Source organism: Doryrhamphus excisus, chromosome 20 (assembly GCF_030265055.1).
Source record: "Doryrhamphus excisus isolate RoL2022-K1 chromosome 20, RoL_Dexc_1.0, whole genome shotgun sequence".
Taxonomy (NCBI): Eukaryota; Metazoa; Chordata; class Actinopteri; order Syngnathiformes; family Syngnathidae; genus Doryrhamphus; species Doryrhamphus excisus.
The window spans coordinates 10,621,150-10,635,432 of NC_080485.1; the positions used below are offsets into that span (position 1 = coordinate 10,621,150).

The following is a 14,283-nucleotide window of genomic DNA, read 5'->3' on the forward strand; positions in this document are numbered from 1 at the left end:
TTCGGCTCTTGGAGACAGCGCTTTGAGTGTTGACACACACTTTCTTTTCTAAAATCGTTTAGTTTTTTTACATTGTGATGTATATTTTGCTGTGTAGTGTTCTGTTGTTTCACTGTAAATAATCGGAACTGTACAAATAATGTACAAAAACTGATTGGACCTTTTTGTCTAATTAAGATGAGTGTTTGTGTCGCGCATCTAAACATTGCCATAAATAATAATTATGACTAATTATATTTGCACTTAATTTTCAGTTAATTTGAATAAAAAAATATTGAGTCGCCATTTGAGCGCCGAAAGCCGGATCTCTGAAATGAGCCGAAATTCCAGTGCCTGTGACGCAATCAACTGTGGGCGTGGCTTACACACTCCGCTTCCTGCTTGTGTTGTCGTTAGCTTGGAAAACTTGCGGTTTGTCATTCAGAAGGAAAACACAGCCGCCGCCACCGCAAACTAAATCTACCAAATGGAGTCGCATGGTTCGGACACGGATGGGGAGGAGCAGCAAACGCCTCTTCTTCATCAGAGATACAAAAGCAACGTCCAGAGAGGTGAGTGACTTGACGCTTGAAGCAATGTCCCTCTAAGCCTTTAATGTCCCGCGGAATAATAATATCACATTCTGCAATAACGCACCCAAATGTAATATTTACACGACTGTGGTGCTCCAGGCTGACAAACCCTTTTTTTTAACACCTTCTCCGCCCTGGTCACAAGATTGCTGCTTTGGACAAAACATATGGCGCGCTTTGATTGTGCTGGTGAGAATCCACCTGGACTTGGTGTTATCCTTACGTAGACACACTATTCATTTGGTGGTTGGTACTGTGTTTGTGTATGTGGATTATGGTCGTTTACAATGTTAAAAAAAATACACATGACGTTATTTCCACAGTTAAACCAAACGTAAGACGTTTAGCATCAATATTGTTGGTAAAAGATGCAAGTGCGTGTTTTCAATGTTTGTACTTGAAGTCATGCATATCGAAAAAAACTACTTCATAGGTTAAAAAAGTATATTTGAGGTGCAAATCCAATTATTGCTAGGCAGAGTTTGACAGGGCTCCATCTAACTACCCCACATGACAGCAAAAGAAGGGTCACATTTTAGCCACGCCCACTGTGCTGAAGAAAACAGGAAGAAGAATGTGTGAAATATAAAACACAAAACACAGAATGGCCACTGAGCCAGTTAAGGTGCTTTTCAGGTGCTAAAAAGTTTTTTGTGTCTCCCAGCACCGGCTTGCTGCTCGGCCCGTTACGGCCTAGCCATTATTTCCTGCTTCGCCTTCTTTGTGGCCTACTGCTTGCGGGTCAACCTGAGCGTGGCCATGGTGGAGATGCTCGACACCAACCAGCCCAACACCAACCACAGCAGCTCTGTGTGCCCCCCTCACATCAGCCCCTCACGGCCCAAACGCAACCACACGGTGATTTCCTGTACTCTATTCTCTATTCGAGGCTCAGTGTCATTTAGTCGGAATGTTCAGAAATATAACCCCCGTGTCGCTTCCCCCCCACCCCACCCCCAGGCTAGCGTGTATGACTGGGACACAGAGACGCAGGGCTGGATCCTGGGTTCTTTCTTTTACGGCTACATCCTCACGCAAATCCCTGGAGGTTACCTGGCCGGACGCTTTGGGTCAAAGTGGCTGTTGGGGTTTGGAATCCTGGTAACCGTTGTGTTTACGTTGCTCACGCCTTTGGCGGCCGACCTCGGCGCCAGTTACCTCATCGGCGTCAGGATCCTGGAAGGGATCGGGGAGGTAGGCCGTTGAGCAACTGCAAAAAAACAAAAAACAAATAGTATTTACCCCATAAGTTGTGCATGAAGTCATGTGTTAAACATGCATTCACCCGTAATGTTTTCTATTGTACAAGCTTGGTGTGACTTTGTGTATTTTCATCATGCGTGCAGGGCGTCAGTTACCCTGCCATGTACAGCATGTGGGCCGTGTGGGCGCCGCCCCTGGAGAGGAGCCGTCTTGTCAGCATCTCCTACATCGGTGAGATGAACAAAACATGTGGTCAAACCTTCAAGTTGAGCACAACTAGTTTATTTGCACGAGCTGCTGTTTTTTTCTAAGCAACAATGTCTCACAGGAGCCCAATTTGGGACGGTGTTGGCCCTCCCCCTGTCTGGTGAAATCTGCTTCTACTTGGACTGGACCTACGTCTTCTATATCTTTGGTAACGACACTAACTCCTACCCAAAATAACATTAATGACATGTAATAAAATGGCCGGTACAGAGAGGGACGGCTTTTGAAAAAATGGCTGGGTTGAGGCACAAAATTATATTGGGGGGAAAAAGTCATACATTCATCAAGTTGAAATGAATTTAAAAACAGCTGATGTAAGCACTGGCCCCTGTCAGATAGTCGCATGATGTTGCACAACTTAGCTATCTGATTAGCGCACACAGTTAGGGAAGTATCCCGCTTTAATGGCTTCTGTGTACGAGGGGTAGAAGCTGATATGGCTCTGATGGGGCAATTGTAGTTATTGTAAAAAGCGCTAACCAGGTTGATGCACAATAAAAAAAAAAAAACAACACATGAAGTGAATAGCTCGCTGACTGCTTATGACACTTGTATCACATTGTGGGTTGTGGTAGGTTTCAAGATGTCATGTGACCTGTGGCCTCTGATTCAGTGTTCAGATGAGCTGATTACGCCGTCTTTGTTCCTCTTTATGTTGTGTTGTTAGCATGTTGGCCACATTTGACTTGTGCTGTGTTAGCTAATGTGTGTATGTATGTGTGTGTGTTAAGGTGCTGTGGGCCTCTTGTGGTTTGTGCTGTGGTCTTTCCTGGTCTTTGACAGTCCAAACACTCACCGGTGGATCTCGGAGCGAGAAAGACTCTACATCGTCAGCTCGCTGAAGAACGAGGTGATGCCGCGTAGAAATAGAAAAGCTCGACTGAGGCTTTATGACGTTTGCTTGTAAAGCAAAGGCCAGGAGGAGACTTGGGTTCTCTGCAACAGAAGCACAACCATACTCTGAAAAAACACTTTGACTTGGAAGAGCAAACAGTAGATGAAACAGTGGAACACCTGCACGGATCCATGGTTGTGTTGCAAATCAAATATCGGTTGCTATCTGCTGAGAAAGCGCAAACATTGCAACAAAGAAGAGCAACTCAACCATCACCATAAACCATGGGTGTTCAAAGTGCAGCCCGGGGACCATATTGTGCCCTTGGTTTATTGTAAAAATACAACTCATTTACAAATAACAAGATGTTAAACTGTTTGCGTTGTCACCTATAACACAAAGCTATGATGTAGCCATTTTGTTCAAATAGGAGCTAATGACTAAGGCACATAACTTTAGAGTGGTTACTGAGGAACTAATGACTCGGCCACATACCCCTGTACATTTGGAGTAGTAACTTAGGAACTAATGACAAAGGCACATACATTTAGAGTAGTAACTGAGGAACAAATTACTAAGGCACCTATATTTAGAGTAGTTACTCCGGAACAAATGAGTAGAGTAGTAACTGAGGAACGAATGACTAAGGCACCTACATTTAGAGTAGTAACTGAGGAACCAATGACTAAAGCACCTACATTTAGAGTAGTAACTGAGGAACTAATGACTAAGGCACCCACATTTAGAGTAGTTACTGAGGAACTAATGACTAAGGCACCCACATTTAGAGTAGTTACTGAGGAACTAATGGCTAAGGCACCTAGATTTAGAGTAGTAACTGAGGAACAAATGAGTGGAGTACTAACTGAGGAACTAATGACTAAGGCACCTACATTTAGAGTAATAACTGAGGAACAAATGAGTAGAGTAGTAACCGAGGAACTAATGACTAAGGTACCTACATTTCGAGTAGTAACTGAGGAACAAATGAGTGGAGTAGTAACTGAGGAACTAATGACTAAGGCACCTACATTTAGAGTGGTTACTGAGAAACTGATGACGAAGGCACCTACATTTAGAGTAATAACTGAGGAACAAATGAGTAGAGTAGTAACCGAGGAACTAATGACTAAGGTACCTACATTTAGAGTAGTAACTGAGGAATCAATGACTAAAGCACCTACATTTAGAGTAGTTAGTGATGTACTGAGTAGAGTAGTAACTGATTTATTAATGACTAAGTCACATAGGTAAATGTCGAGTAGTTACTGAGGAACTAATATCCAAAGCACAATAAATATAGAGTGGTTGCCGAGGAACTAATGCCCAAGGCACAATATATTTTATTCAATATTTTTTATAAATTTAGAGTAGTGACTGAGGAACTAGCTTAACAAAATGGCATCCAGAAATGAAAGTCGGCTGTGTCAACCCGTCTATAATGTCTTAAAAGTTGACACTAAAAAATATTAACACAAAACCCATTATTATAGTTTTCGACATGCTATGGCAGTGATATCAACACCTTCCTGTTCAAGCATAACTTACTGTGTTGTGAGTGGTAACGGCTGTGTGTCGATATGTGTTCTGTGATAAAGTCCTTTGAGCGGTTTATGCGACGGTAAAGTCAAGTTGTGCATTATACTGTATTTGCTTAAGTTGCCACAAAGTTATATAAAACCAGTTTTTCTTGTTTTATTTACATATAGATTCATGTCTGTGTGCTTCTTCTAAAAAAAAAAAAATACTGCTGTCTTGTTCTGACGTTCTTAAAGGGGAGGACAGCTGACACTTCTTCTTTTCTCATTAACATTACATTCACGTATGTGTTGAAAAAGACAACAGTTCATAAATGTGCTCGCTCCTCCCGCCAGTTGATAAATGGTACGAGCCGCATTTTGGCCCTGTCATGCGAGAGCAAGTAGGAAGCATCAGCCGTCACAGCGAGTCAAATGGAAAGAATCGTTATTTTGAAATTAGATTCCCCACTCCTGCGAATCCAGACGGCCATTTTTAAAGCACTTTATTCCTGCAGCCCTACCTTGTACCTAATGTTGACCTAATGAGTATGTAGCACAAAGCAAACAGGCTGTTAGCTTAACACTTAACGTTACACAATCAGCTGTTATCACATTCATGGGATGCATCAGGCTTGATTGACTTACTGTAAAACTTGTCTTTCTGCTGTTTAAAATTTAGAATGACTCCATTTTGCTTCCTTCCAGCTGTCCAACTCACATGCAGACATCCCCTGGCGAGCCATGTTGACGTCTGGGCCACTTCTGGCCATCGTGGTGGCCCACTTCGCTTACAACTGGACCTTCTACACGCTCCTCACCCTGTTGCCAACCTACATGAAAGACATACTGGGCTTCAGCATCCAGGAGGTCAGGACCACCATCATATTTTGTATACAACGGCAACACAAGATTGTGGTGCGTACCTAAGCACAGATTGTTGTTCCACATCAGAACGGCTGGTTGTCTGCTGTGCCTTACGTGGGCTGCGCTGTGACGGCGCTTCTGAGCGCTCAGTTGGCTGATTACCTGCAGGAAAGGTGCTTCTACTCCACCGTCATAGTCAGGAAGGCCTTAACCATCGTTGGTAAGTGTGACCCCAGCCTCAAGCCTGAGGACTTGTCCTGTGTGAGACAATTCAGAGGTGTGTATGTGTGTGTGTACAGGTATGGTGGGCCCAGCTGTGTTCCTGGTGGCGGCAGGCTACACGGGCTGCAACTACATCTTAGCCATCACCTTCCTCACCATCTCCTCCTCGCTGGGTGGAGTGTCAGCCTCGGGCTTCAACGTCAACCACCTTGACATCGCTCCCTCGTAAGACCTTCAACCAACCTGTTGAGACTCCTCCTTAGTCAACATCTAAAGGATTAACAACGTGTATATCTTAGCTTTGGGAAAATGTGATAAACAGAGCAGAAAACACTCACAGCATTCGGTGTGGATGTTGTCGTCCTGGCAGGTATGCCGGCATCCTACTGGGCATCACCAACACCTTTGCCACCATTCCTGGCATGGTGGGACCGGTCATTGCAAGGCACCTCACTACAAATGTAAGATGTTTCTCCTCCATTTTGTTCATATACAAATGCTATTAGAGATAATGAAATTGATTTGGCCATTTTCGCAGTTTCATTCATTCATTTTCTACCGCTTATCCTCACAAGGGTCATGGGAGGTGCTGGAGCCTATCCCAGCTGTCTTTGGGCGAGAGGCGGGGTACACCCTGGACTGGTCGCCAGCGAATCACGGGGCACATATAGATAAACAACCATTCACACTCACATTCATACCTATGGACAATTTGGAGTCGCTAATTAACCTAGCATGTTTTTGGAATGTGGGAGGAAACCGGAGTAACCGGCGAAAACCCACACATGCACGGGGAGAACATGCAAACTCCACACAGAGATGGCCGAGGGTGGGATTGAACCCTGGTCTCCTAGCTGTGAGGTCTGCGCGCTAACCATTTTTGCAGTTTCATTATTTATTTCTTTGGTCTTTTTGGACAATTTTGCAGATGGTAAGGGTGGGGGTGCCAAAAAAAAAATCGGGAACAAACTCATTTGTCACTAATTATATTCAAACTAGTGTGGATTTTCTTTCTTCTGGGAACTGACAGACTGAAAACCAGAACCACTGTTTCCCTATGAACCAACAGTTTTTGGCCATCAACTGACGTCTGTCCGTTTTCTTCTTCTAGAATACCATTGAAGAATGGCAGACCGTCTTCTACATCGCTGCCGCCATCAACCTCATTGGAGCCGCCACCTATACGCTGCTAGGACAGGGTACAGTGCAGCCCTGGGCCGTCCAATTGCCCCACAGAGGGGACTAAGACCACGTGACCCGCCAGTCTTGGACCGGACTTGATTAAAGCTGGTGATTATGACTGATGTCCCGTGAGTAAGGAGCCCCAGTCACAAGTAAGGCCATGAGGCCAATACGAAGCGCAGAAGTCGATTAGGTTGATTGCTAACTGTGCTGCATCTGCCTCAAAATCAGTCAGTGTTCTCTAGCTGATAATGACACGTGGAAGTGGCAAAGGTGTTTTATTAAGGAAAATATTTGCTCTGTTTATGATTGTGTTTTACATTTTCATAGCCTCTCTTTATAAACATTCATATCCAATATTGGGAATGTCTACAAAAGGGTTTCCTTCTCGAGAGCAAGACCCCAATTAGTTGTACAAAAATACATCATGTGCAGTAATCCCTCGTTTATCACGGTTAATTGGTTCCAGACCCAACAGTGAATTTCCATGAAATAGGATTCCTTATTTTTAAATTGAATAGTTAAGCACAGAAAACACGTTTACAACCTTCCACATACGTGTGCGTTTTTTTTACATAATTAGAGCCCTCTAGACACGACCTAACACCCCTATAGTCACATTTAAACTTTTTTTATTACTCAATAAATTTTTATTGTGTGCCAATTCAAACCTGCAAAAAGCCGTCTTGCCTTATATTAGTTCATTTGAAATGTTCATTAATGTATTTTTATGTGTTACATATTTAAAAGAGGAAAAAGGCATGTGTTCATGTATCAAAGGATGATGGGAACATTTGCTTTAACAGTAACCTGTGGCGGAAAAGATTGCATTTTCACCAAACTGTCAAATAAGATCAGCGATAGAATATTTTTCGAGTGAATATTTTTCTTTGCTATGCCATCTTCCAGCCACTTTCTGGTGTCATTTCCAGCCATTCAACACATCAACAATGCTGCCAGGGTGTAAATCCATTCCGGCTAATTAATCTAATTAATTCAGTTAGTTTTTTTTTTTTTTTAAATATACAAAATGACTTCATCTGCTTGTAATGTTTTTATATTCCCGGTGTTATTGCCAGCATTCAGAGCTTTTTAAGATGCTTTCAACTCTGTGTTGTATTTGACACTAAGCTGTAAGTTTCAGATGTATTTTATGTGATTATTATTATGATTTTTTTTGGCCATGTGTCAATGCTCAGGTGTCATAAAAAGGGATTCAAGGAAGTCATTTTGTTACTTTTTAACAATGAGGTTTATATGAACTGTACACAGGGGTCAGAGTAGTAGCTTTTATCCCATAACGTCTGTTGTCACGTATGGGGGGGGCCAGTTTGCACACTTGGTCAACAAGTACTGTGGAATTGCACTTGTGCCTTATTCACACAAGAAAGCTTGAAATGAAGGGACTTGTTTTTGTTTTTCTTACGATCCTAATTTTCCTGTAAAGTTGTCTCAATGATTTGTTTATCATAAATACTGAATCATTACAGCACAACTGAGCTTTTACAGTATGTGTTAAGTGTTATGGTTATGATGCAATCAGGGCTGTCGAAAGTGCACCATTTTCAGTCCCCAGATTCACTTTAATATTATTCGATATCACACTCATTTATTTACCTCTAACAAAGCTCAGTTGTTTAGTGGTGTATAGCTTAGCGTATTTTGACCAATATTGTATTGTGTTTATCATATTTAATGTACCAAATGAATAAAAGATTTGGACACCCCGATGTTACTTCTCTCTCTTTGCATCATTTCCAATTGAAGTGAATGAAAATTGACCAACAGTGAATCTTTTCTCCGCCCCTCCCAGGTTCCACAACCATGACATTATTGTACCTTGGGATCCAATAGTACAGGGTGTCACCCCCCTCCCTTGTTTAGCTACTTTATAGGATCCAAATATTAGAAACACACATTAAGGGCAATAATGCAAACCTCTCTGCTCGTGTCGGTCATTATTTTAGTATTGGGCCTCAATGGAGGTCACGTGCAAGTGTACCTGATGAAGTAGCTTCCTGCAATGGAAAGTTGAAGTATACATTAGTGCGCCCCCTTCTGTTATTCTGGAGTTCCTGTCACAAAACTGCTCACAAAATGTATAAAATATTAAATAAAGAAACACATTAAGGACAATAATGCAAACCTCTCTGCGAGTGTCGGTCATTATTTTAGTATTGGGCCTCAATGGAGGTCACGTGCAAGTGTACCTGATGAAGTAGCTTCCTGCAATGGAAAGTTGAAGTATACATTAGTGCGCCCCCTTCTGTTATTCTGGAGTTCCTGTCACAAAACGTATAAAATATTAACAAATAAAAAAATACCGTGTCCATTAGAAAAGAGTAGGGACTGATTTTGGCATACATCAAATCCTAAACGGGACTTTTTTTTTTTATACTGTATCTTGATCTTGTGACGCTGTCCGTTTTCGTGCGCGCGCAAATTATGCAACCCTCCCTCCCGTCAGGTTGTGCTCGCTCCCGCGGAGGATCAGCAAGCGTCTGCCCTCAAGCGTGTGCGCGCTTCCACAGTCAGACGACCTGCAGTGACCGGCTGCTCCCTGCTAAGGTAAGACAGCTCCAAGCCCCACGACGTCTTTTTACGTCTCTAAAAGTCCTCACGGAGCAAAGTGCGTGCTTTGCTTTGGCCCATCGTAGCGGCAGACCGCCCGGGAATGTGATGCTACTGCTGCTGCTTGGTTCATGGAAAAAAGGGACGGTGCCAGAACATGGCGGAGGCGTGAGGTGTCTATCAACATCCCTCCTTTATTAAGATGACCTGAGCCGTTTGGCGGACTTGGCGCAGTTTTTTTTTTATTTTTTTAGGGGGGGTGTTTGTCAACGAGAGCGCACTGCGGCAACTGCAGTGACGCTCCTAAAGAAGAAGCAGCAGCAGCAGCAGCATGATGATGAGGATGAGCTGTCCTGGATCTGTTTACAACATTAATGTCAATTAGCATACACCACTAATGCATCCCTCGCCATCTTTATCATCATTATCATCTTTCACCCAGCACCGGCTGTGCTTCAACCTGACTTCATTGCAATGCAGAGACAGACGCTGCTGCACTTGCCTGTAAAAATGGTGGTGATTTGGGGTTTTGTGGCGTTACAGTGGTGTCAAACAACATTACCAGGGTGTGTCCCCATAGCGACATAGAGGAAAGGTGGAAAAATGTCATTACTAATCTATCCTAAACAGGCCATTTTAAAAGGAGCACATCTTAACCCCTTAGCATTCAGTGATTGCCTGACCTAAAATGTTGTTAGGAAGTCATCCAAAGTAAACAAAGCTGTCATTGAACCATATAGGGGCTGCACGGTGGACAAGTGGTTAGCACGCAGGCCACACAGCTAGGAGACCGGAGTTCAATCCCACCCTCGGCCATCTCTGTGTGGAGTTTGCATGTGCGTAGGTTCTCTCCGGGTACTCCGGTTTCCTCCCACATTCCAAAAACATGCTAGGTTAATTGGCGACTCCAAATTGTCCATAGGTATGAATGTGAGTGTGAATGGTTGTTTGTCTATATGTGCCCTGTGATTGGCTGGCGACCAGTCCAGGTTGTACCCCGCCTCTCGCCCCAAGACAGCTGGGATAGGCTCCAGCACCCCCGCAACCGGTAGAAAATGAATGAATGAATGAACCATATAGGGTAGAGGCATAGCTTTGCACTCTTCATCACTAGAAGCTGAATTTTCATTTATATTTTTTTTAGGTTGGCCTACCCCCATCCCTCCCAATTTGACAATTACACTACAAAAATGGTGTATATTACTCTGTTTTTTATTATATTCCGTCAGTTGTCACTTCTCTACAAAAGGTACACCATTGATGCTGAGGCACAGTCCACGTCCCCCCCAAATATGAAGCCATTCCTTGCCACCCATCAACCAGAATATCGAGGTTATACTTAAGAGTGTGCAGCAGCTGTTTGCGTGTCTTTATGGATATAGTATGACTTAGTGTGGACTAATTACAATTACTGGACCATTGCCAATGTAAGAACGCATTATTTGTAATCTTCTGCAGACCCATTGCGGAGGCTACTTGTCCATTTAGAATATCACAAAAAAAGCTGAATTAAAAAGCAAACATGCAGTTAATCCTAAGGAATTCCGACTTTAGACATTCCCTTGGTACTATTAGTTTGTATGATGACTTTTTTTTGGGTCACAACCTTGAGACTGGCTTCAGAGTCCACGTCATGTAACAACATGTTGCCGGTCTGTTAACCATCTGAAAGCCACACTAACTAAGACAATCAGTTCCAGAAAACCCCCAGAGTGTGTCTTGACTTCAGCCTGAGCCGGTCGCCATGGTAAAGGAGAAAGTCCACATCAACATTGTTGTCATCGGCCATGTGGACTCTGGAAAGTCCACTACCACGGGCCACCTCATCTACAAGTGTGGTGGCATCGATAAAAGGACCATAGAGAAGTTTGAAAAGGAGGCTGCTGAGGTAAGGCTGCGGATGATGAGTGAGTCTACTCTACCAGTGATCATCTTGTGTTGATGTGCCAAAAGACTGAGGACATCTTGATTGATGCTAAAATATATTTTTAATTGAGACCCGATGCAATCAAGCTAACATAGACTCTGATCTCTTTCAGATGGGGAAGGGATCGTTTAAGTATGCCTGGGTGCTGGACAAATTAAAGGCAGAGCGGGAACGTGGTATCACTATTGACATCTCTCTGTGGAAGTTTGAGACCACCAAGTATTATGTGACCATCATCGACGCTCCAGGCCACAGGGACTTCATCAAGAACATGATCACTGGGACCTCTCAGGTAGGTAACATGAGGATGCAGTGTAGGCAGAAAAAAAAACTGGTAATCTGGTATTACAAATGGCTTCCTCTTAGCTAGTTTTTTTGTCATTTGTGTCATTAGGCCGACTGTGCCGTCCTCATTGTGGCTGCCGGTGTCGGGGAGTTTGAGGCCGGTATTTCAAAGAACGGGCAAACACGTGAGCATGCCCTGTTAGCCTACACTCTGGGTGTCAAGCAACTCATCGTGGGCATCAACAAGATGGACTCCACAGAGCCAAACTACAGCCAGAAGCGTTACGAGGAAATTGTGAAGGAAGTTAGCACCTACATCAAGAAGATAGGCTACAATCCAGACACGGTTCCCTTTGTGCCCATCTCTGGCTGGAACGGTGACAACATGCTCGACGCCAGCCCCAATGTAAGACATTTTGTTGGCTCTTGCTCCGTTGTTGGTGATGCAAATTACTCTGAATATACTGTATTTTTTCTGTCTAAGATGCAATGGTTTAAGGGGTGGAAGATCAATAGAAAGGATGGTAATGCATCGGGGACCACACTGCTGGAAGCTTTGGATGCCATTCAACCACCGACCCGACCAACTGACAAACCACTTCGTCTGCCCCTTCAGGATGTCTACAAGATAGGAGGTATGTGAAGTCGTCAACTTCAAGCATTCCAGACAATATAAATGAGATATACCCCCAACGCACTAAGGCCTTTTTGGCTAAGAGAGCCAAAGTGCACCAGGATCATAACATGATGACCACTTCCAGAATTTCCTTCAGAATCCATAGTGTCTCCCTCACCTAATTTAGTCATTGGCACTGAAAACGTCCTAATTATGGTGGCCTCGCTCTGCCTCTTCCAGAAGTAGAGTAGTACAGATTAAAGGAGCGGTTTGTAACACTTATATGGTTAACTTCGAACACACAGGAGCCTTTGCTAAGCGCTGGCGGTGTGAAGGCGTAGATGTCAGAATTAAATGAAAGCAAAATCAAGTCTGCTCTGAACTACTTTTTGACCCACTGCTGTCTATGCTCAGGTATTGGAACCGTGCCTGTAGGCCGCGTGGAAACAGGCATCCTAAAGCCTGGCATGGTAGTGACATTTGCCCCCGTCAACATAACTACCGAGGTGAAATCAGTGGAGATGCACCATGAGGCGCTGTCCGAGGCCCTGCCCGGTGACAATGTAGGCTTCAACGTTAAAAACGTGTCAGTCAAGGACATCCGCCGTGGAAACGTGGCTGGCGACAGCAAGACCGATCCGCCGCAGGAAGCTGCCAGCTTCACTGCTCAGGTCGACTGGGATTTTCTTTAGCAGCTATGGTTTCATGCACTCTGCTCTTAAAAGTTTAGGCAGAAACAAATCATACTGACTGTCCGTTGTGTTCACAGGTCATCATCCTGAACCACCCGGGCCAGATCAGTGCCGGCTATGCTCCCGTGCTGGACTGTCACACAGCTCACATCGCCTGCAAGTTTGCCGAGCTCAAGGAGAAGATTGACCGCCGCTCCGGTAAGAAGTTGGAGGACAACCCAAAATCCCTGAAGTCCGGAGATGCTGCCATTGTGGACATGACTCCTGGCAAGCCCATGTGTGTGGAAAGCTTCTCTGAGTATCCTCCACTGGGTAAGTCCAAGGAAAACAGATCGATGAATTAACCCGTCCAGATCACAGCAATGTGGACTTAGTATCCTCTTTGCCGTTATACCAGCTTTGTTTCCCAGAGCTGTTTGGTGGTGAAGAACTTGACATGATCACACCTAAAGGCAGTTTTTGGACTTTGCAGTTTTCACAGGGGAAAGAGTCATGCTGGAACATATTTGTAGTAGTTGCTCGTAGATCTAGTTCCCTGCTGGCCGTTGTATTCAAAGTCCATAAAGATGTCTTACAAACACATACAAAGACCAAAAGGGCCTGGCCGAACTCATGACTGATCAACTGATTGCTAGATGTTGCACAATACCTTGGGTCCATATTCACCGAATCGAATGCTTCTGAATTGCAGGTCGCTTCGCAGTGCGTGACATGCGCCAGACCGTGGCTGTGGGCGTCATCAAGGGTGTGGAGAAGAAGGCCTCCACCACTGGGAAAATCACCAAATCCGCCCAGAAGGCCCAGAGGAACAAATGAATGTTGTGCTTCGCTGCCGACCCCAGGGTCTCCCAGGGCAGGACATCAGTCATCCAACTCCATCATACGATTGGCTGCTTCAACTTAATAACCAAAGACTGGTTAATCATCACGATGCATCGCAAAACCATCAGAAGAAAAGAAAAACATTCAGATCCTGTTGTTGTATTACTATGACATACAATAATGTAATATCACATAGTTTTAAGTGTGCACTGTTCATTTGATTCATGGCAATCCCATTCTGTGATCGTGTACAATTAGGGGTATTCAAATCTAGCACCTCTCTATAGCTCAAATACAGGTACTGGTGTGTTTACATGATGAATGTCGTCTTTTATTAGTGTCGGTTTTCAGTTTTTACATGACGCTCCGTATAAGCAGTTAAAGACTAATGTATGTTTTTCAGAGCAGTATGTAGACGAGTAGACCGTCATGTTTTGTTGTGGTTCAGCTTTAACAAAGCATTTTAAAACAAATGGCAAAATGTGTCCTTCCCAAGTGGCTCTAAATAGGCCACCTAATTCTTTAAGCACTTTCATTGGCACTTTGCTAACTTTGCACTTGCTGTGGAGATATTTAAAAAAAAAATGAATACGCAACTGCACCTTACTGTAGAATGGCACAAGCCGCTTTGCAACATTAAACACTATTCCACTCAACATGTTCAGCTGTGGTCATTTTATGTGTTATGCAATGAATACCGAGTCT

At 43.8% G+C, this 14,283-nt stretch overlaps 2 protein-coding genes and 1 long non-coding RNA gene across 4 annotated transcripts; 2 read left to right on the plus strand and 1 right to left on the minus strand.

Annotated features, from left to right (window-relative positions):
- Positions 1-361: 361 nt before the first annotated feature.
- Positions 362-8,500, plus strand: slc17a5 (solute carrier family 17 member 5). Its single transcript, XM_058058020.1, has 11 exons — positions 362-551; positions 1,237-1,430; positions 1,533-1,766; positions 1,919-2,006; positions 2,104-2,190; positions 2,774-2,892; positions 5,103-5,264; positions 5,349-5,481; positions 5,561-5,708; positions 5,854-5,944; positions 6,595-8,500. Exons 1-11 carry the CDS (start codon positions 467-469, stop codon positions 6,727-6,729), a joined length of 1,476 nt encoding a protein of 491 aa, XP_057914003.1. The 5' UTR covers positions 362-466; the 3' UTR covers positions 6,730-8,500.
- Positions 1,931-5,213, minus strand: LOC131107748 (uncharacterized). Its single transcript, XR_009120326.1, has 3 exons — positions 5,043-5,213; positions 2,839-2,978; positions 1,931-1,998 (listed from the first exon to the last, which is right to left on the minus strand). It is a non-coding gene; the product is annotated as an uncharacterized LOC131107748 (long non-coding RNA).
- Positions 8,501-9,108: 608 nt separating the features above from the next.
- Positions 9,109-14,234, plus strand: LOC131107745 (elongation factor 1-alpha 1). 2 transcript variants are annotated; one of them, XM_058058021.1, is made up of 8 exons: positions 9,109-9,233; positions 10,931-11,124; positions 11,276-11,455; positions 11,558-11,854; positions 11,933-12,083; positions 12,479-12,735; positions 12,834-13,068; positions 13,448-14,234. In XM_058058021.1, the coding sequence occupies exons 2-8, from the start codon at positions 10,981-10,983 to the stop codon at positions 13,570-13,572; spliced, it is 1,389 nt and encodes a 462-aa protein (XP_057914004.1). In that variant the 5' UTR covers positions 9,109-9,233; positions 10,931-10,980; the 3' UTR covers positions 13,573-14,234. The 2 variants fall into 2 exon arrangements, with proteins under 2 accessions (XP_057914004.1, XP_057914005.1); XM_058058022.1 differs by lacking the exon at positions 9,109-9,233 and having other exon boundaries at positions 9,254-11,124.
- Positions 14,235-14,283: the final 49 nt, after the last annotated feature.